Here is a 14898-nt window from a genome sequence, read left to right on the forward strand (position 1 = left end):
TTGCCATTATAACTGAAGGAAGAAATCCCTCTAACAGGTAAGAAACCCCCTCTGTGCTCCCAGCTGACCGTGCACCCAGGAGGCTGGCAGAGAAGGCCAGGGTCCTGCCAGTTGCTGGGGAAGCTTCTGGCTAGAAACAGCCCCTGGCTCTGCACTGAAAGGCAGCCCCCCTCCCCCCCATTGGCTACCTCTGAATTGCCCAGCAGTTTCTTTGGGAAGAAGGAGCTGATAACCCACGTGGTGTGTGGGGGGGGGAGTGCACAGTCTCCTCATGAGTAGGAATGCCACCACTTCCCGCCAGAGCTCTGCTTTGTCTGGAGACGCTGTTCTGCAGCGTGTCTGTCGTTCCTTCAACGGACACGGTGCTGCCTCTGGAGCTGTTCTGGGGCTGCTGTTCAGGCACTGCTAGGCCCAAAAGGCTCTCTGACATCACCGCCACCATCGCAGGGCGAGCTTGCACTGGGTGGGAACGCCCCGAGGCTGCTTTTTAGGCGGAATGGAGCCAGGCCGTTCCAGCCTGTGAACAGCCCAAGAGCCCAGCAGTGGGAGAGGCAGAGCTTTGCAAAAGGGTCTGGGGTACCAAGTCACAGCAGAGAGAATAGTTTTCTTCTGTTATTCTCCCCAAATTGCAGCACTGTCACTAAACTTCCAGGCTTCTCCGAGTGTGACATTTCTCCAGAATCTTTTGAAGCACGGATACATGCAGTATTCTCCCACGTGCATATAGAGTACATGCAGTACACATGGTGGAGAGTCTACCGTGTTCTCCATCCTGCGTGTGACAGAGGCTGCCAATTGCACAAGTAGCCCCAGAAAGACCAGCACAGCCCTTGCTGAGAGTGGCTCCAGGGACCAAATCAGGCAGGACTGATTGTGCTGCCCCTCGTCAGCCTCTGCCTGATCCACTTGCAAACATGATCTTGTTTCTCAGGGCTTAAAAACAGTTTCATCACCACCACCCTTTGCCTCACTGTTGGTTTTTGCATATTTCCCTCAACGTTGTCTCCCTGACTCTTTCAACCAGCTGATCCTACAGGGCAGTCAGTCCCTTTTGGGTGGCCCGGCATTTTAATTTGTAGTTAAAAGTTGCATTAGCCAGGAAACAAGGGAGATGACAGGGCCATGCTATGCTCTTCCCCCTTGGTTGTGACTCTGATCTGCAAAAGTGTCCCTGCACAGCAACACCAAGCAAAGTTCATTCTTTGTTTTGCAAAAATATGGGTGGGAAGGAGGGGGTGTCTCATAAAGCCAGGATGTTTCTTTTTTTCCTTTTTTAATTCCTTGTGTGTCCAAGGAATTGGCCAATGAACCTATTCTATTCTATTCTATTTCTAATTCTAATTCTTAGATAATAGAGGAGGCAATTTCTTTGTAGCAATTGTGCCGTTCCCAAGACTGTCAGCTGTCCTGGCATTACTTCTCAGTCTGGAAAAACAGAATTATTATTTCTGACTCCTTTTTCTCTGCATCACGTTGCACACCTCAGAAGGGAACACTGAGATGGCTACAGCATGTGGGAGAAGCCCAAGAGCAGCTGTACAAGACAAAATAAATGGCTTATTGAATCCAGAGAAGGAACAATTAAAAGAAAAATCTAAGAAAAGAAAAATCTAAGGCAAGGATGTGTGAGATAGTGAACTTTTTAGGGATAGAATCAAGATCACATGAAATGTTAATACATTGGTAAGACCACGTTTGGAATATTGGAATATTTTGCTCGCCACATTGTAAAAGCCGTTGAAAGAGTGCAACAAAGATGATTAGGGGACAGGAGGCTAAAACATGAAGAGTGGTTGCAGGAATTGGGTAGGTCTAGTGTCATGAAAAGGAGGACTAGGGGTGACTTGACAGCAGTGTTCCACTAAGGGGCTGCCGCAAATCTATTCTCCAAAGCACCTGAAGGCAGGACAAGAAGCAATGGATGAAATCTAATCAAGGAGAGAACCAATCTAGAAACAAGAAGTTTCCTGATAGAACAATTAACCAGTGGAACGACTTGCGTCCAGAAGTTGTGGGTGCTCCAACACTGGAGATTTTTAAGAAGAGTCTAGCCCAGGGGTAGGCAACCTTGGCTCTTTTATGACTCCAGGACCTCAACTCCCAGAATTCCTGAACTGAGGGGAAAGAGAGGTTTCCAAGCTGAGCCATGCTGGCTGATGAATTCTGGGAGTTGAAGTCCAGGAGTCATAAAAGAGCCAACCTTGAAGACCCCTGGACTAGGAGGCCTCCAAGGTCCCTTCTCTGTTATGCTGTTATAGACAAATTACCAGCATTAAAAGACATAGCAATTTTCACACTGAGAGGTTCTGTGGAGAAGATGGCAAGCCCTGGAAGGCAATCTAGGCCCAGATTCCCAAGGAGAATCTTATGGTGAAATGGGTGGCAAATAAATGTAATAACTAAATAAAATAAAATATAAAGGGACAAACCAGTTTAATGGATGGAGGCAGAAAGGCATCTGAAAAATCAGACCGGCTCCAGGGCTTTCTGCTTCCCCTCCTCGGGCTGAGCTGCCCAGAAGTTTTCAAGAGACAAGCCCTGATGCTCTCTCCTTCTTTGCCCTCCATAACACCCACAGTGCCAACACTTGTGAGTCTTCCTGTTTTCTTTTTCCTGGGTTCAGTCTCTCCTCGAATGGAAAATGGCGCTCCAAATGTCTGCACTGGTTTTGGGATTATGAGCTCGCTTTGGTCCCTCAAAACAGCCCAGGGTCGGCCTCTACGTTTCCCGAGATTCGGCCTCTGGGAGCCCCAGGAAGCCCCTCATCACCACCCGGATGACCAAGGGAGGGGGGCGGAGACGCTGGGCCCGCCGAGGCCTTAGGGCGCACGGGGGGGGGGCTGAGAGGTCGCCCCGGTTCTGCTGGGGCTGAAAGGATCCCCCCCCCGCCCGCTGCCTTTTATGCCTGCCTAGGCCCAGGCCCATCCGGGGCTGCCCGCTTCTCCCGCGACTGGCTGGGCGGCAGCGCCGCTGCTCCCCGAGCCGGCTCTGCTCCCGGGACCCGAAGCGCGTCTGCAGAGTGGCGGCCCGAGCGGCATCCCGGAGCCGGCCGGGTCCCGCCTGCCTTTGAGCCGTGGAGACCCCGAGACTCGGGAGGAAGCCGCCCGCCCGGGTCCCGCGCTGGGCCCTCCGGAGGCGCCGCCGCCGCTCGCAGGGGCAGGAGCGGGGAAGGGGCGCTCGGGCAGGCACAGCCGCCGCCCCTCGCAGGACGCGCTCGTCCGGGGGTTCCGGGTTTGCACGGGTCGCCCGGACTCGCCCGAGCTTTTCCCCGGAGCGCAACCGGCGCCAGGCAGCGCTTCCTCCTCGGGGCTTTGGAAGAGAGGCCGCAAGGCAGCCCGCGTCGCCCCCCCCCCCGGGCGGGGGCCCGCTGCAGGAGCCGGAGCGCTAGAGGCGCGAGGGGGGGCGGCCCCCGAGCTTCGAGGGCAGAGGGCGGCAGCAGCGGCCTCGCGGGCATCCGGAGACTCCCGGCTGCCGCTCTGATCTCTGGCCGGGCAGCCGCTCGGCCACCACCGTCTCTTCCGCGCCCTCGGGGAAGGCGAGCGCGGCCCGACCGCCACGGCCGCCGGCACCGCTTCCCGAGACCCTGCGGAGCGCGCCCCCCGCGCCCCTCTGGGCGGCCGCTGCGGGACCCCCTCCCGCGCGGGGCTCGGCGGCCTGCGCTCTGCACGTGCGCAGAGGACGCGACCCCTCCTCCCCGGCGCCGCCGCCCCTTTAAGGCCCCGCCCCGCCCCGCCCGCGCGGCCGTTCCCCAGAGGCGGGCCGGACTAGCCGCGATGGCGAGCCGAGTCGGGCCGCCGCGTCACCTGAGGCCGGTTCAGCGCCTCCCGCCCCGCCCAGGCTAAGCGCGGCCGGAGCCCCGCGGAATCAGGGGCGGCGCGCAGGCAGACGCGCGGGGAGGAGCCGCCAGACCCCCGCCTCGCGCCCGGCCGGCCGGCGCGTCCCCCTCGCCTCGCCTCGCCAGCCCGCCCGCCGCCTCTTTGTTCTTGCTTGCCTGCCTGCCTTCCGCCGCCGCGGCTCGGAGCGGCCGGGGCCGGCCATGGGCGGCGGGGCGGCCCAGACAGCGCGAGGCGGGTCGGGACCGTCGCCGCCCAGGAGCAGCCCGCCCGCCGCCGCCGCCGCCTCCCGGAGATGAGCGCCGGGCGCTGCCGGCCCTGCGCGCCGCCCTGATCCCGCCTTCGCCCGCGGCGGCGGCCGGCCCGTTGCCATGGTGGACCCGGTGGGCTTCGCCGAGGCGTGGCGCGCCCAGTTCAACGACGCGGAGCCGCCCGCGATGGCGCTGCGCTCGGTGGGCGACATCGAGGCGGAGCTGGAGCGCTGCAAGGCGTCGATCCGCCGGCTGGAGCTGGAGGTGAACAAGGAGCGCTTCCGCATGATCTACCTGCAGACGCTGCTGGCCAAGGAGCGCAAGAGCTACGACCGGCAGCGGTGGGGCTTCCAGCGCGGCCCCGAGGCCGACGACGGCGACAGGCCCGCCCGCCCGCGCCCGCCCGCCCTGCGCAAGCTCTCCGCGCACAGCGACGGCGGCCCGGAGGCGGACGCCGCGCAGCCCGGCGAGGAGGAGCGCAGCAAGCCCGCCGCCGCCGCCTCCGGGGACGAGAAGCCCAGGGAGGAGGGCGCCGCCGCGGGCTCACCGGGCAAGGCGCGGCCGGCCCCCAGCAGCTGTCGCCGCCGCCTCCCCGCCGCCGCCGCCGCCTCGCTCGACCGGGACGGGACCGCCTTCGAGGCGGGCGGCCGGGAGCGCGGGCAGGGCGGCGGCGGCGGCGCGGGGCTGCTGCGCTCCGGCCTGGAGCGCGGGAGGAAGGCGCCCTCGTCGCCGCCCCCCTCGCGGCCGCCGGACGGCCGGGAGGCGGGCGAGAAGCCCTTCTACGTGAACCTGGAGTTCCACCGCGAGCGCGGCCTGGTGCGCGTCAACGACCGCGACGTCTCGGAGCGCCTGGGCGCGCTGGGCAGCCAGGCCATGCAGCTGGAGGCGCGCAAGAAGCTGGCGGGGCCGCCGCGGGGCCGCTCGGCCGACGGCGCCTACGACGACGGGGGAGAGTACGAGGATGCGGAGCTGAACGCGCGCTTCCTGAAGGACAACCTGCTGCTCGACGGCGCGGGGCGGCCCGCCTGGACGGCCGCCTCCCCCGCCGCCTTCCAGCCCTACCAGAGCGTCTTCGTGGGCGGCCCGGCGGGGGCGGCCGAGCCGCCGCTCACCTGGCCGCGCCGCTCCTACTCGCCGCGGGGCTTCGAGGACCTGGGCGGGGGCGGCGGCTACACGCCGGACTGCAGCTCGAACGAGAACCTGACGTCCAGCGAGGAGGACTTCTCGTCGGGCCCATCGAGCCACGTGTCCCCCAGCCCCACCGCCTGCCGCCTCTCCCGCGAGAAGAGCCGCTCGCCCTCGCAGCACTCGCAGCAGTCCTTCGACAGCAGCGGCAGCCCCCCGACCCCGCAGGCCCCCAAGCGGCACCGGCAACACCCGCAGGGCGCCGGCCCCGAGGCCGCCGTCGGGGCGCCCAGGAAGAGCGCGCCACCCTGGCCCTGCGACGGGGAGCCGTCCCCCGGGAGGGCCGCCGCCGACGGCTGTTTCCATGGCGACGCAGGTGAGGGCCGGGGGCTCCCCGGAAATGCTGGGCGGCGGGGATCTGCGGAAGGATTCCCGAGGGGCGGGAGGGGCTCCGGTCAGTTACATTCAAACTCTGACATCTTCCCGATGGGCATCCGGTGGCTACTTTGTACACACACAACACACCTGCCCAGGTCAGGAATTGTGTGGCCTTCCCCCCTTCCCCCTCCCCTTTTCCAGCCCCCTAGGTGTGGGGGAGCAGAGGCAGCAGCTTCCTCTGGATCACTGGGGGGGGGTTAGGGTTAGGGTTAGGGTTAGGGTTCAGCTCCCCCTCCCAACCCTTCCCCTAAAGCTGTCGCAGGTTCTGGGTCTCTCTCCAACCCCCCCTCCCCAAACCGCAGCAGAGGCCCATCTGCAGCCTGGGTCCCTGGTGGGCTGCCTGGGGAGCAGAGGGCAAAGGGGGAAGGCCAGGGGTGGAGGGTGGCAGTGGGACCCTGGGAGGCCTGGAGTCGCTTGCCTGGCCTGGGGGCTGCCATGGTTGAGCCAGGAAGAGCTGAGTGTCCCCCCTCCCCCAAATTAGCTTCAAAAGGCAGCAGGGAGTCTCCAAGAATCTGGACTGATTCCAGCATTTGCTCTGCCCCGAAAAGAAAGGCAAAGCTTCGGAGAAGGGGACAGTTGAGCCCCTCCCCTCCAGTCACTGAGGTGTGGTTGGGTTGAGACAGTTGGGGGCTCCGTTCTAGCAGCAGCACCTGGAGCTCAGCTGGCAGATCAGCATCAGTTGGCCCATGATCTGACTGGAGAATGGATCCTATCTGTGTGGGGGGTGGGTGGGAGGGCACTCTGTCTCAGCACCCCTGAGACAAGGCGGGCCCTGGTGGGACTGGGCTCTCTGGCCTAGGCTGCCTTTGCGGCGGTGGGGGGGGGGAGTGTCTCTTGTCTGCTAGTGACCCATCAAAATGGCTTGGAAGGAACAGGCAGAGCCCATGGTGACAGTAGCCCGGCTGTGTGGAGGGCAGACCTGGGGGAGGGAGCAGGAAGCTGCAATGGGTCCCAGGGCAGGTAGAGTCCTGGGCAGGGTTCCATGGGGGTCTCCTGAGTGGGCTGTTGTGGGGCAAAGAAAGGAGCAAACGAAGGAAGAGCATCACCCCTGCCTCTACCAGCTGTTGGCAGGCCGAGCTTGGCAGATGGGGGTCCCCAGCCCTGCTGCCCTGGAGAGGGGAGGGGGGCAAGAGGCAAGACTCCAGGAAGGGATTCATAAAGCAGGAGTGTTATTGTGGTCACCCTGGGAATTATTGATGATAATGGCATAACCCAGTGTTTCCCAAACTTGACAATTTTAAGGCATGAGGACTTCAACTCCCAGAATTCCACAGCCAGCGTTGCTGGCTGTGGAATTCTGGGAGTTGAAGTCCTCATGCCTTAAAATTGTCAAGTTTGGGAAACACTGGCATAACCTGTCGATGTTTTCCTGCCAGTATGAAGCCCTGCAGGTTCTGTACATCCAAGTAGCAGCTGGGGGGGGGGGGAAACCATAGCAAGGGTAATATTCATACCTCTCAGCTCTTCAGAACCAGGTTGGCCCCTGAAAGTGGAGCTTCTGGATGGAAAGCATGCTAGGGGTGGTGGCAAACCACTAGTAGAAATAAGTGCCCCCTTTTTCTCTGCCGCAGCATGGTCGCTGCCCGTCTCTCTGAGTTGACACTTAAGAAAGAGACGCTTTGGAAACCCCAGAGTTGTTGGACGAGGTGCCCAGTTGCCCAGTGATGCTTTTGTCTGTGTGGAACCAAAACTGCTTGGAAGGTGGGCTTCCTTTGTAGGCACTTTGTATTGCCTTGTTTTCTCCCTCCACCCCAACAAATCTCTCTCTGTGGTTTGTGTATGTGTGTGTGTGTGTGTGTGTGTGCGCGCGCGCGCGCACACACACACACACACAAGTAGTTGCTGCATTAGGTGTGTTTGCGTTGCTAGCTTTGTTTGGCTTGGCAGCAGCTCCTTTGTGGGCTGCCCTGAGAAGTCTCCCCTCCCCCGCAATCTTTTCCAGCTGGAGATCTGTGGGTGCATCCACTTCCTTGTTCTGGCGGGGGGCAGGGGGGGCTGTTCCATGCTGGGGGGGGTGGCCATCCTCCCAGGGATGCCCCTCAGGTAGCTGGGGACTGTGGGGCCCGGCAGAGGGGGCTTCTGTCTGTGCTGGAGGGCAGAGAGAGAGGGACTCTGGAAAAGCCAGGGTCCTGCTGCCCTTGCAAGGAAGAGCTGGCCTGGAGTCGCTCACGGACAGTGCTCGCTCCCTGGGCACCATTCCGTCTTGCAGGAGCAGGTCCTTCCTGTCCGAGGAGGAGCCCATGAAGTGGACGCAGCTTTTGTGCAGGGGCGCTTTCCAGATGTTCTGCCAACAGAGGTCAGGTGCCATCCCAGCGAATTCATCCCGGGGCAGCCAGGAGGGGGATGGTCAGGTGGGCCATCTCAGGGAGTCACCTGGAGTCTGATAGATCTCAAGCGACAGGACCCCCCTCCCCCTCCATTTGGGAGTGAGTGGAACCATGGGCTCCCTGCTCTGTCCCCCATTCATGACTAGAAACCGCTGCCAATGGGACGTCAAAAGAAGCGTTCCACCTGAACAAATAAGACCTTTTGGACAAGCGCAGGCTTGCTCGGCTCGGTCGCCTTATTTTATGTATGCATCTGCCACACATCTGCTGCCTGGATGCTTAGGCTGCCATTGCTGCGCTGGTGACCAACAGGGTTTGGGGTATAATCTGAACTCCTGGTTAGGTTAGAATAGAATAATAGAGTTGGAAGGGACCTTGTAGTCATCTAGTCCAACCCCTGCCCAAGCAGGAGTCCCTACACCGTTTCTGACAGATGGCAGTCCAGTCTCTTCTTGGAAGCCTCCAGGGATGAAGGTTGTGCCATTGAAGCCCTACCTGAAGGACCGTCTCTCCTGCCAACAGCTGCCTTGATCCCTGATGAGAATTATGGGGGGGGTACCCCAGTGAAATCACGGGGGGGGGGCTAAACAACAAGCCTCTCAAGGCATCCCTGTGGAGAGGGAACCTCTGTTTCCTCCCTTACATTCCTCAAAAATGGAGGTCTCCCTGTTCACCCAGTATTGGGGTGTCAGGTGTGTGCCCTGCCTTTTAGACAGATGCTTAACTTTGCCTGCTCTGCAGAGAGGGAGAAAAGAGGTTGCACCTGGACCATTTGCTAAGGAGGAGCAGGACAACAGCTGGCATGAATATATTATAAAAGGAATTTACCTGAAATCCTGTTGTTGACATTGTAAGGACTTCCTAGGCCAGGGAGGAAGCAGATGTGGCTGTGGAAACGGTATTATTTCCATCCTGCTGAGACCCCCGTTTTGGCAGGGGGTCAGCAGTTTCTGACTTCGGGGACTTTGGCCTCACGGTCAGGCCTTGATTTACATTGATCAGTGCCCAGGAAGGCAAGAATTATTTTGGGTGCCAGGTTTAGATTTGTGTTTTTCAGCCTGGGCCATTTCAGGATGTGGGTGGACTTCAACTTTGCTGGCTGGGAGTTCTGGGAGTCCACACGTCTTCAAGAGGCCAAGGTTGAGGAACTGTTTTTATTTCATCTTTTGTGAGCAGGTAATCCTCAACTTATGACCACAATGGAGCCCAAAATTTCTGTTGCTAAGCAAGACATTTGTTAAGTGAGTTTTGCCCCCTTTTGCGACTTTTCTTGCCACAGTTGTTAAGTGAATCACTGCAGTTGTTAAGTTAGCAACACGGCTGTTCAAGGAACCTGGTTTCCCTACTGACTTGGCTTGTCAGAAGGTCGCGAAAGGGGATCACGTGACCCCCTGGGGACGCTGCGGCCGTCATAAATAGGAACCAGTGGCCAAGTGTCCGAATTTTGCTCAAGTGACCCTGGGGACGCCGCAACAGCCATAAGTGTAAAAACCAGTCATAAGTCACTTTTTTCTGTGCTGTTGTAACTTCGCTAAGCTGTCGCTAAACAAATGGCTATAAGTTGAGGACTACCTGTAATCTTTTGGGGGAATGTCACTAATCGGATTAAAAAATGGGAAACCGCCAACTTCCTGGCTGCAGTGATTCTCTCTGCCCTCCTTTTCCCGTGAGTCCCTCTCTCCCTCTTTCCCAACACCTGGCAGCAGCTGGATGCCTTTAGGCCGGGCTGGCGGACGGGAGGGCTGGGGGGTGAATTTTGCAGCGCTGGCGGGTGTCCCCAGCCTGTTCTGATGCAGGTCTCCATGCTGCTAATTGAGGGGGTGACCCCCCCCAAGACTTTGGCAGGTTCTGATCCTAATTCTTCATCAGCCATGCTCACGAGGTACGAGAAACTGAACTGGGGTCAGCCTAGAGTGCTGAGACTTGTTTTCTTGATTTTTTGGGTTGCTTTTTATTTGTTATTTTGTTTATTTATATCCTGCCTTTATTATTTTTGTAAATAACTTAAGGCTGCAAAGGTCTGGCCCTCCTCTTTCTATTTTCCCCACAACAACCTCCTTGTGGGGTGGGGTTGGCTGAGAGTGATTGGCCCAAAGACGCCCAGCCTGCTTTTTTGCCTAAGGCAGAACTGGAACTCACCGTCTCCTGACCTCTGACCTGTACCTTAACCCCTAGACCAAATGGGGCATGTCTTTATGAGCTATTTTAAAGAAAGTATAGACATAAGGGTAAAAGGAAACAAGAAGAAAGAATAAAATAGAAATTAAAGGCTAAGATATTTAATAATATTGGGGAACTTTCCAACAGAAATTAGTTGACTATGGATAATTGAATACAATGCATCACTTAAAATGGCCACTCCAGCTACTTCAAATGGGGGGAGGGGTTGTCTTGAGGTGGCAGGGACTCCTTCTGAAATCCAGCTGACCCCCTCTGGACAACCTGGGCTAGTAGCTCCGATCAGGGCTCTTTTAGTATCCCAACACCAGCCTTGCCAGCTCTGGGTTCGGGCAGAATGAGAAGATGGGCTGTGTTTGGTTCAGGAGGCTTAGGCAGGAGAGGGCAATCTTCCAAAGGGGGGGAGAGGGTGGTGCTAAAGCGGGGTGGGGGCAGAGAGGAAGCAGGAATCTTTTGCTTTCTCACTGACAGTCTGGGCTCTTCAACTCTCCTGCAAGTTGAAGTTTCCTCTAGTGCAGTGTTTCCCAAACTTGACAATTTTAAGGCATGAGGACTTCAACTCCCAGAATTCCACAGCCAGCGTTGCTGGCTGTGGAATTATGGGAGTTGAAGTCCACATGCCTTAAAATTGTCAAGTTTGGGAAACACTGCTCTAGTGGTTAAGGTACCAGGAGATTGTGAATTCTAGTCCTATCTTAGGCATAAAGCCAGGTGGGTGATCCTGGGCCAATCCCTCTCTCTCAGGCTAGGGAGGAGGCAATGGCAAACTGCCTGAACTCTTGCCAAACACTGCTGGAGTCGATACTGATTTGAAGGCGGAAGGGAAGGAAGGAAGGAAGGAAGGAAGGAAGGAAGGAAGGAAGGAAGGAAGGAAGGAAGGAAGGAAGGATATAGTCATTGGAAATACTAAACATAAGACAAATCCCCCATCAGAGCCATTGAAATTATATTTGTGGTGCCTTTCAGGGGAGCCTTCTTGGCCTGTCTCTCTCTCTGCTCCACCTCTTCCCTCCATGTGGCTTTCAGTCCTTCTTCTCATGGGGAGATCCAGGCTTTGAGAGCCAGAAGTGAAGGTGAAGCATGAATGGCACCATTGATGTTCTGGCCTACCACCACAAATCTTTTGAGTGCTGGCCAGACTAAGGCAGAGCTGAAGGGAGGGGGCGGTCAGGCTCCGCTTCCTCTATTTTTCTGACTGTTTCTCAAGAGGCCAAACCAGTTTTCGCTTCCTGATGAAATGCAGACTCCCCCCCCCCCATTTCCAACCGAGCCGGCTTCTCTCATTCTGCATTCCTCTCTCGGGCAAGGGTGTGTTTGTAAAGCAGTTGCAAAGTAGCCAAGCTGCTTGCTCTGCCTTTGGGCCTTGGGAGTTTGACCTTCCTTTGCCCTTAAGGTGACACCAGAGACATTTAGCACATTGTTCCTCAGTGAAGCAGACTTTCCATCTTGGGCACCCAAAGTTGTGGCAGAGGTGGCCATGGCAAACCTTTAGGGTGGAGAGAAGGGCCCTGGGGGCAGTGGCCTAACCTAGCCTGTCGAAGCCAGATCTGCTCCTCCCCCCCATGCCAGATTTGCCTAACATCTTCCTCCCCTGGTCAAGGTGTGGCCCGGCTGAAGTAAGAGGTGGTCACCTAACCTGCTTTTTCTTTGACCCCTGTGTCCACATGGGTGGACCTGTAAACAGCCCGTCTCTTTCCTTCGGCCCCTGGAAGGCTGGGCCTTTTTGCTGAGAGAGGGGCCTGTTCTGTGTCCAGAGCACACGGTGTGCCACAAACCAGATAATTATTGGAAGCCTGCTAGGATTAAGCTGCATTTCAGCTTTATTGCTCCTGTGTAAACCGATGGATACAAATTTAATTCCAACTGTAAAAGGGTTTCATTGCTGAACAGAATGGTCTTGATAGGAAGCTTCCTCCCCCGCCTGTAGATGGCTGCTGAGATTGGAAAGCGTTCAAGGAAGCTTTTTTTGGCCTTCACACATTCAGAATAACAGAGTTGGAAGGGACCTTGGTGGTCTAGTCCAGGGTTAGGCAACCTTGGCTCTTTTATGACTTGTGGACTTCAACTCCCAGAATTCCTAAGCCAGCATGGCTGACTCAGGAATTCTTAGAGTTGAAGTCCACGAGTCATAAAAGAGCCAAGGTTGCCTACCTCTGGCCTAGGCCTAGGCCGCTTCATGACTCGTGGACCTCAACTCCCAGAATTCCTGAGCCAGCATGGCTCAGCTTGGAAACCTCTCCCTTTTCCCTCAGCATGGCTGGCTCAGGAATTCTGGGAGTTGAAGTCCACGAGTCATAAAAGAGCCAAGGTTGCCTACCCCTGGTCTAGACCAACCCCCTGCTCAGGCAGAAAACCCTATAACATTTCAGACAAACAGCTGTCCAATCTCTTCTTAAAAACCTCCAGTGATGAAGCACCCACAATTTCTAGAGACAAGCAGTTCCAATGGTTAATTATTCTCACTGTCAGGAAATTTCGCCTTAGTTCTAGGTTACTTCTCTACTTGATTAACTTCTATCCATGGTTTCTTGTCCTGCTTTCTGATGCTTTGGAAAATAAGTTGACCCCCTCTTCTTTGTGGCAGCCCCTCAAATGTTGGAAGAGTGTTATCATGTCCCCCCTAGTCCTTCACTAGACTAGACAAACCCAATTCCTGCAACTGGTCTTCATATGTTTTAGCCTCCAGTCCCCTAATCATTTTTGTTGCTCTTACTGCACTCTTTCCAGAGTCTCAACATCTTTTTTATATTGTGGCAATCAAAGCTGGATGCAATATTCCAAGTGTGTTCTTCCAAAGGCCTTATAAAATAGCACCAACCTTCACATGATCTTGATTCTGTCCCTCTGTTAATGCAGTACAGGATTCTGTTTGACTTTTGGCAGCTGCAACACACTGGTGGCTCATGTTTAAGTGACTGTCCACTGGGACTCCAAGATCCCTCTTGCAGTTACTGCTATTGAGCCAGGTGCCACTTGTTCTGTACCTGGGCATTTGGTTTTTCTTGCCTAAATGTAGAACTTTACTTTTCTCACCATTGAATTTCATTTTGTTAGATGGGACCTGTTGTTCTGTTGAGATCCATCTGGATTTTGAGCCCATCTTCTGGGGTGTTTGCTATTCCTGCCAGCTTGTTCTCATCTACAAATGTGATGAGTTTCCCTTCTATTCCCTCATCTAAATCATTTATGAAGACACTGAAGAGTGCTGGGCCTAAAACAGAACCTTGGGGTACCCGACTGCTTGCTTCTCTCCATGTAGATGTGGTTCCATTAAGGACTGACTATACATTGAGTGCAGTTTGTCATTCACTTACAAATCTTTTGGTGGTGATGCTGTTTATCCCACATTCCTTGGGCTGCACCGCTGTGCTCCTTGTCAGAAAGCCCTTTAGGAGGTCCTGCTTCTCCTCTTAGTGCCCAGGCAGGCCAGGGGGGGGTGAAGATGCTGGATTAGAATGGGAGACCAGCTTCAAGACCCTTGGCCCCATGGAAGCCCATTGGGACAGTCTGCTTTTTCATCCTGACCCACTCACAGAGGAGTTTTGTTGGGGGCAAACATGAAAGGGGATCATCTTGAAATCCTGGGGAAGGATTCTAATAAATCAATAAATCACATGGGCTTTAGCCCCTGGCCAGACGGTTGGTGCAAAACATTGTCTGCCTCCTTAGCAGACAAAATGGAGAGGAGTTGACAGGATGGAGTATCTGTAGATATAAATTGCCAAATAAAAGATAAGCTATAACATGTTCAGCATTGCCTCCCTGGGCCATTTCCTCATCGTTTGAAACTTGTCTCTGGCTTTCTATTGTCCCTTTGGTGAGAGAGCTGGGAGTTTGGTGAATGGAGATGTGTGTTTGATTGGCCAACCCAACTCAGCGGCTGGTGATGACATGGTATTGTGGTAGCCCTGGCTTGTGTTGTTCTTGACTAATAGGCAGCTTTTCTGATGGATTTGCCTGCAGGGCCCACCCCAAAACCAAGGTTGCATGCTCAGCCTGTTTGAGGTGGACAGAGTGATGCTGACTTTAAGTGAAGGGCCTCGGGCTCTGTAAACATGTCACTTGGTTGGTCTCCATGGTGATGTAGTTTCAAACTTTGTCCAACATCTTCTTTGGCTCCAACTTGTTTTCTTGAGCTGTTCTCCTCAGCGTCCTTCAATATCTTTTCTCACAGAAGGAGAATCACAGTACTGCAGGAAGCATCTAGAAACTGGTCACAAAGCTGAGCATTGTGAGTTTATCAGTTGTGTGAAGGTGTGGAAGATATATTAAGAAGTATTCTTTGCTTATTTCTCTTTGTTGTCATGTTCTGGTGCAGTCCCAGTTGGAAGATACAATTGGTAGTCCCACTTCACTTATGTTTCTTTGTACTAGCTTGACAATTAGCCCCAACTGCAAGAACAGCCAATTTAGCAGCCTCTCAACCGGGCAGGAGACAACGCTGAGGTGAGGGAAGACTCTTTTCCATCGTGGTCAGAGAGGAGGCTGCAAACTTGGTTTGTTACATGGCTTCCAACTTCTTTTTTTTTTCCTCCTTGATGCTGCATTGAATGTCAATAAGGAGATTCACATCAAAATCTGGGATTATTTTCCCCCATTCTGTAGGGGGACCACCAGGACTTTGGCCAAACAGCCAGTGAGACTCAAGGTCTGTTGGACTCCCGGGGTGTGTGTGTTTGTTCTTCTCTCTGGGTCCAGAGTCTCTGGTAAGCTTAAAAAGGCTTTCACGGAGGGGATGGTTGGGTT

The 14898-nt window shown here is 55.7% G+C and overlaps 1 protein-coding gene across 1 annotated transcript in view; it reads left to right on the plus strand.

The window, feature by feature from the left end:
* The first annotated feature begins 4071 nt into the window (after positions 1-4071).
* The window catches only part of BCR (BCR activator of RhoGEF and GTPase), a 68906-nt gene continuing 58079 nt past the window's right edge, over positions 4072-14898 (plus strand). The window contains exon 1 of the mRNA XM_039321078.1: positions 4072-5585. Within this exon, the coding sequence (XP_039177012.1) occupies positions 4205-5585 (1381 nt within the window). The 5' untranslated portion in view covers positions 4072-4204. The remainder of the gene's footprint in view (positions 5586-14898) is intronic.

The sequence above is a fragment of the Crotalus tigris genome, unplaced genomic scaffold (assembly GCF_016545835.1).
Source record: "Crotalus tigris isolate CLP2741 ecotype Arizona unplaced genomic scaffold, ASM1654583v1 scf7180000023720.1715460, whole genome shotgun sequence".
NCBI lineage: Eukaryota > Metazoa > Chordata > Lepidosauria > Squamata > Viperidae > Crotalus > Crotalus tigris.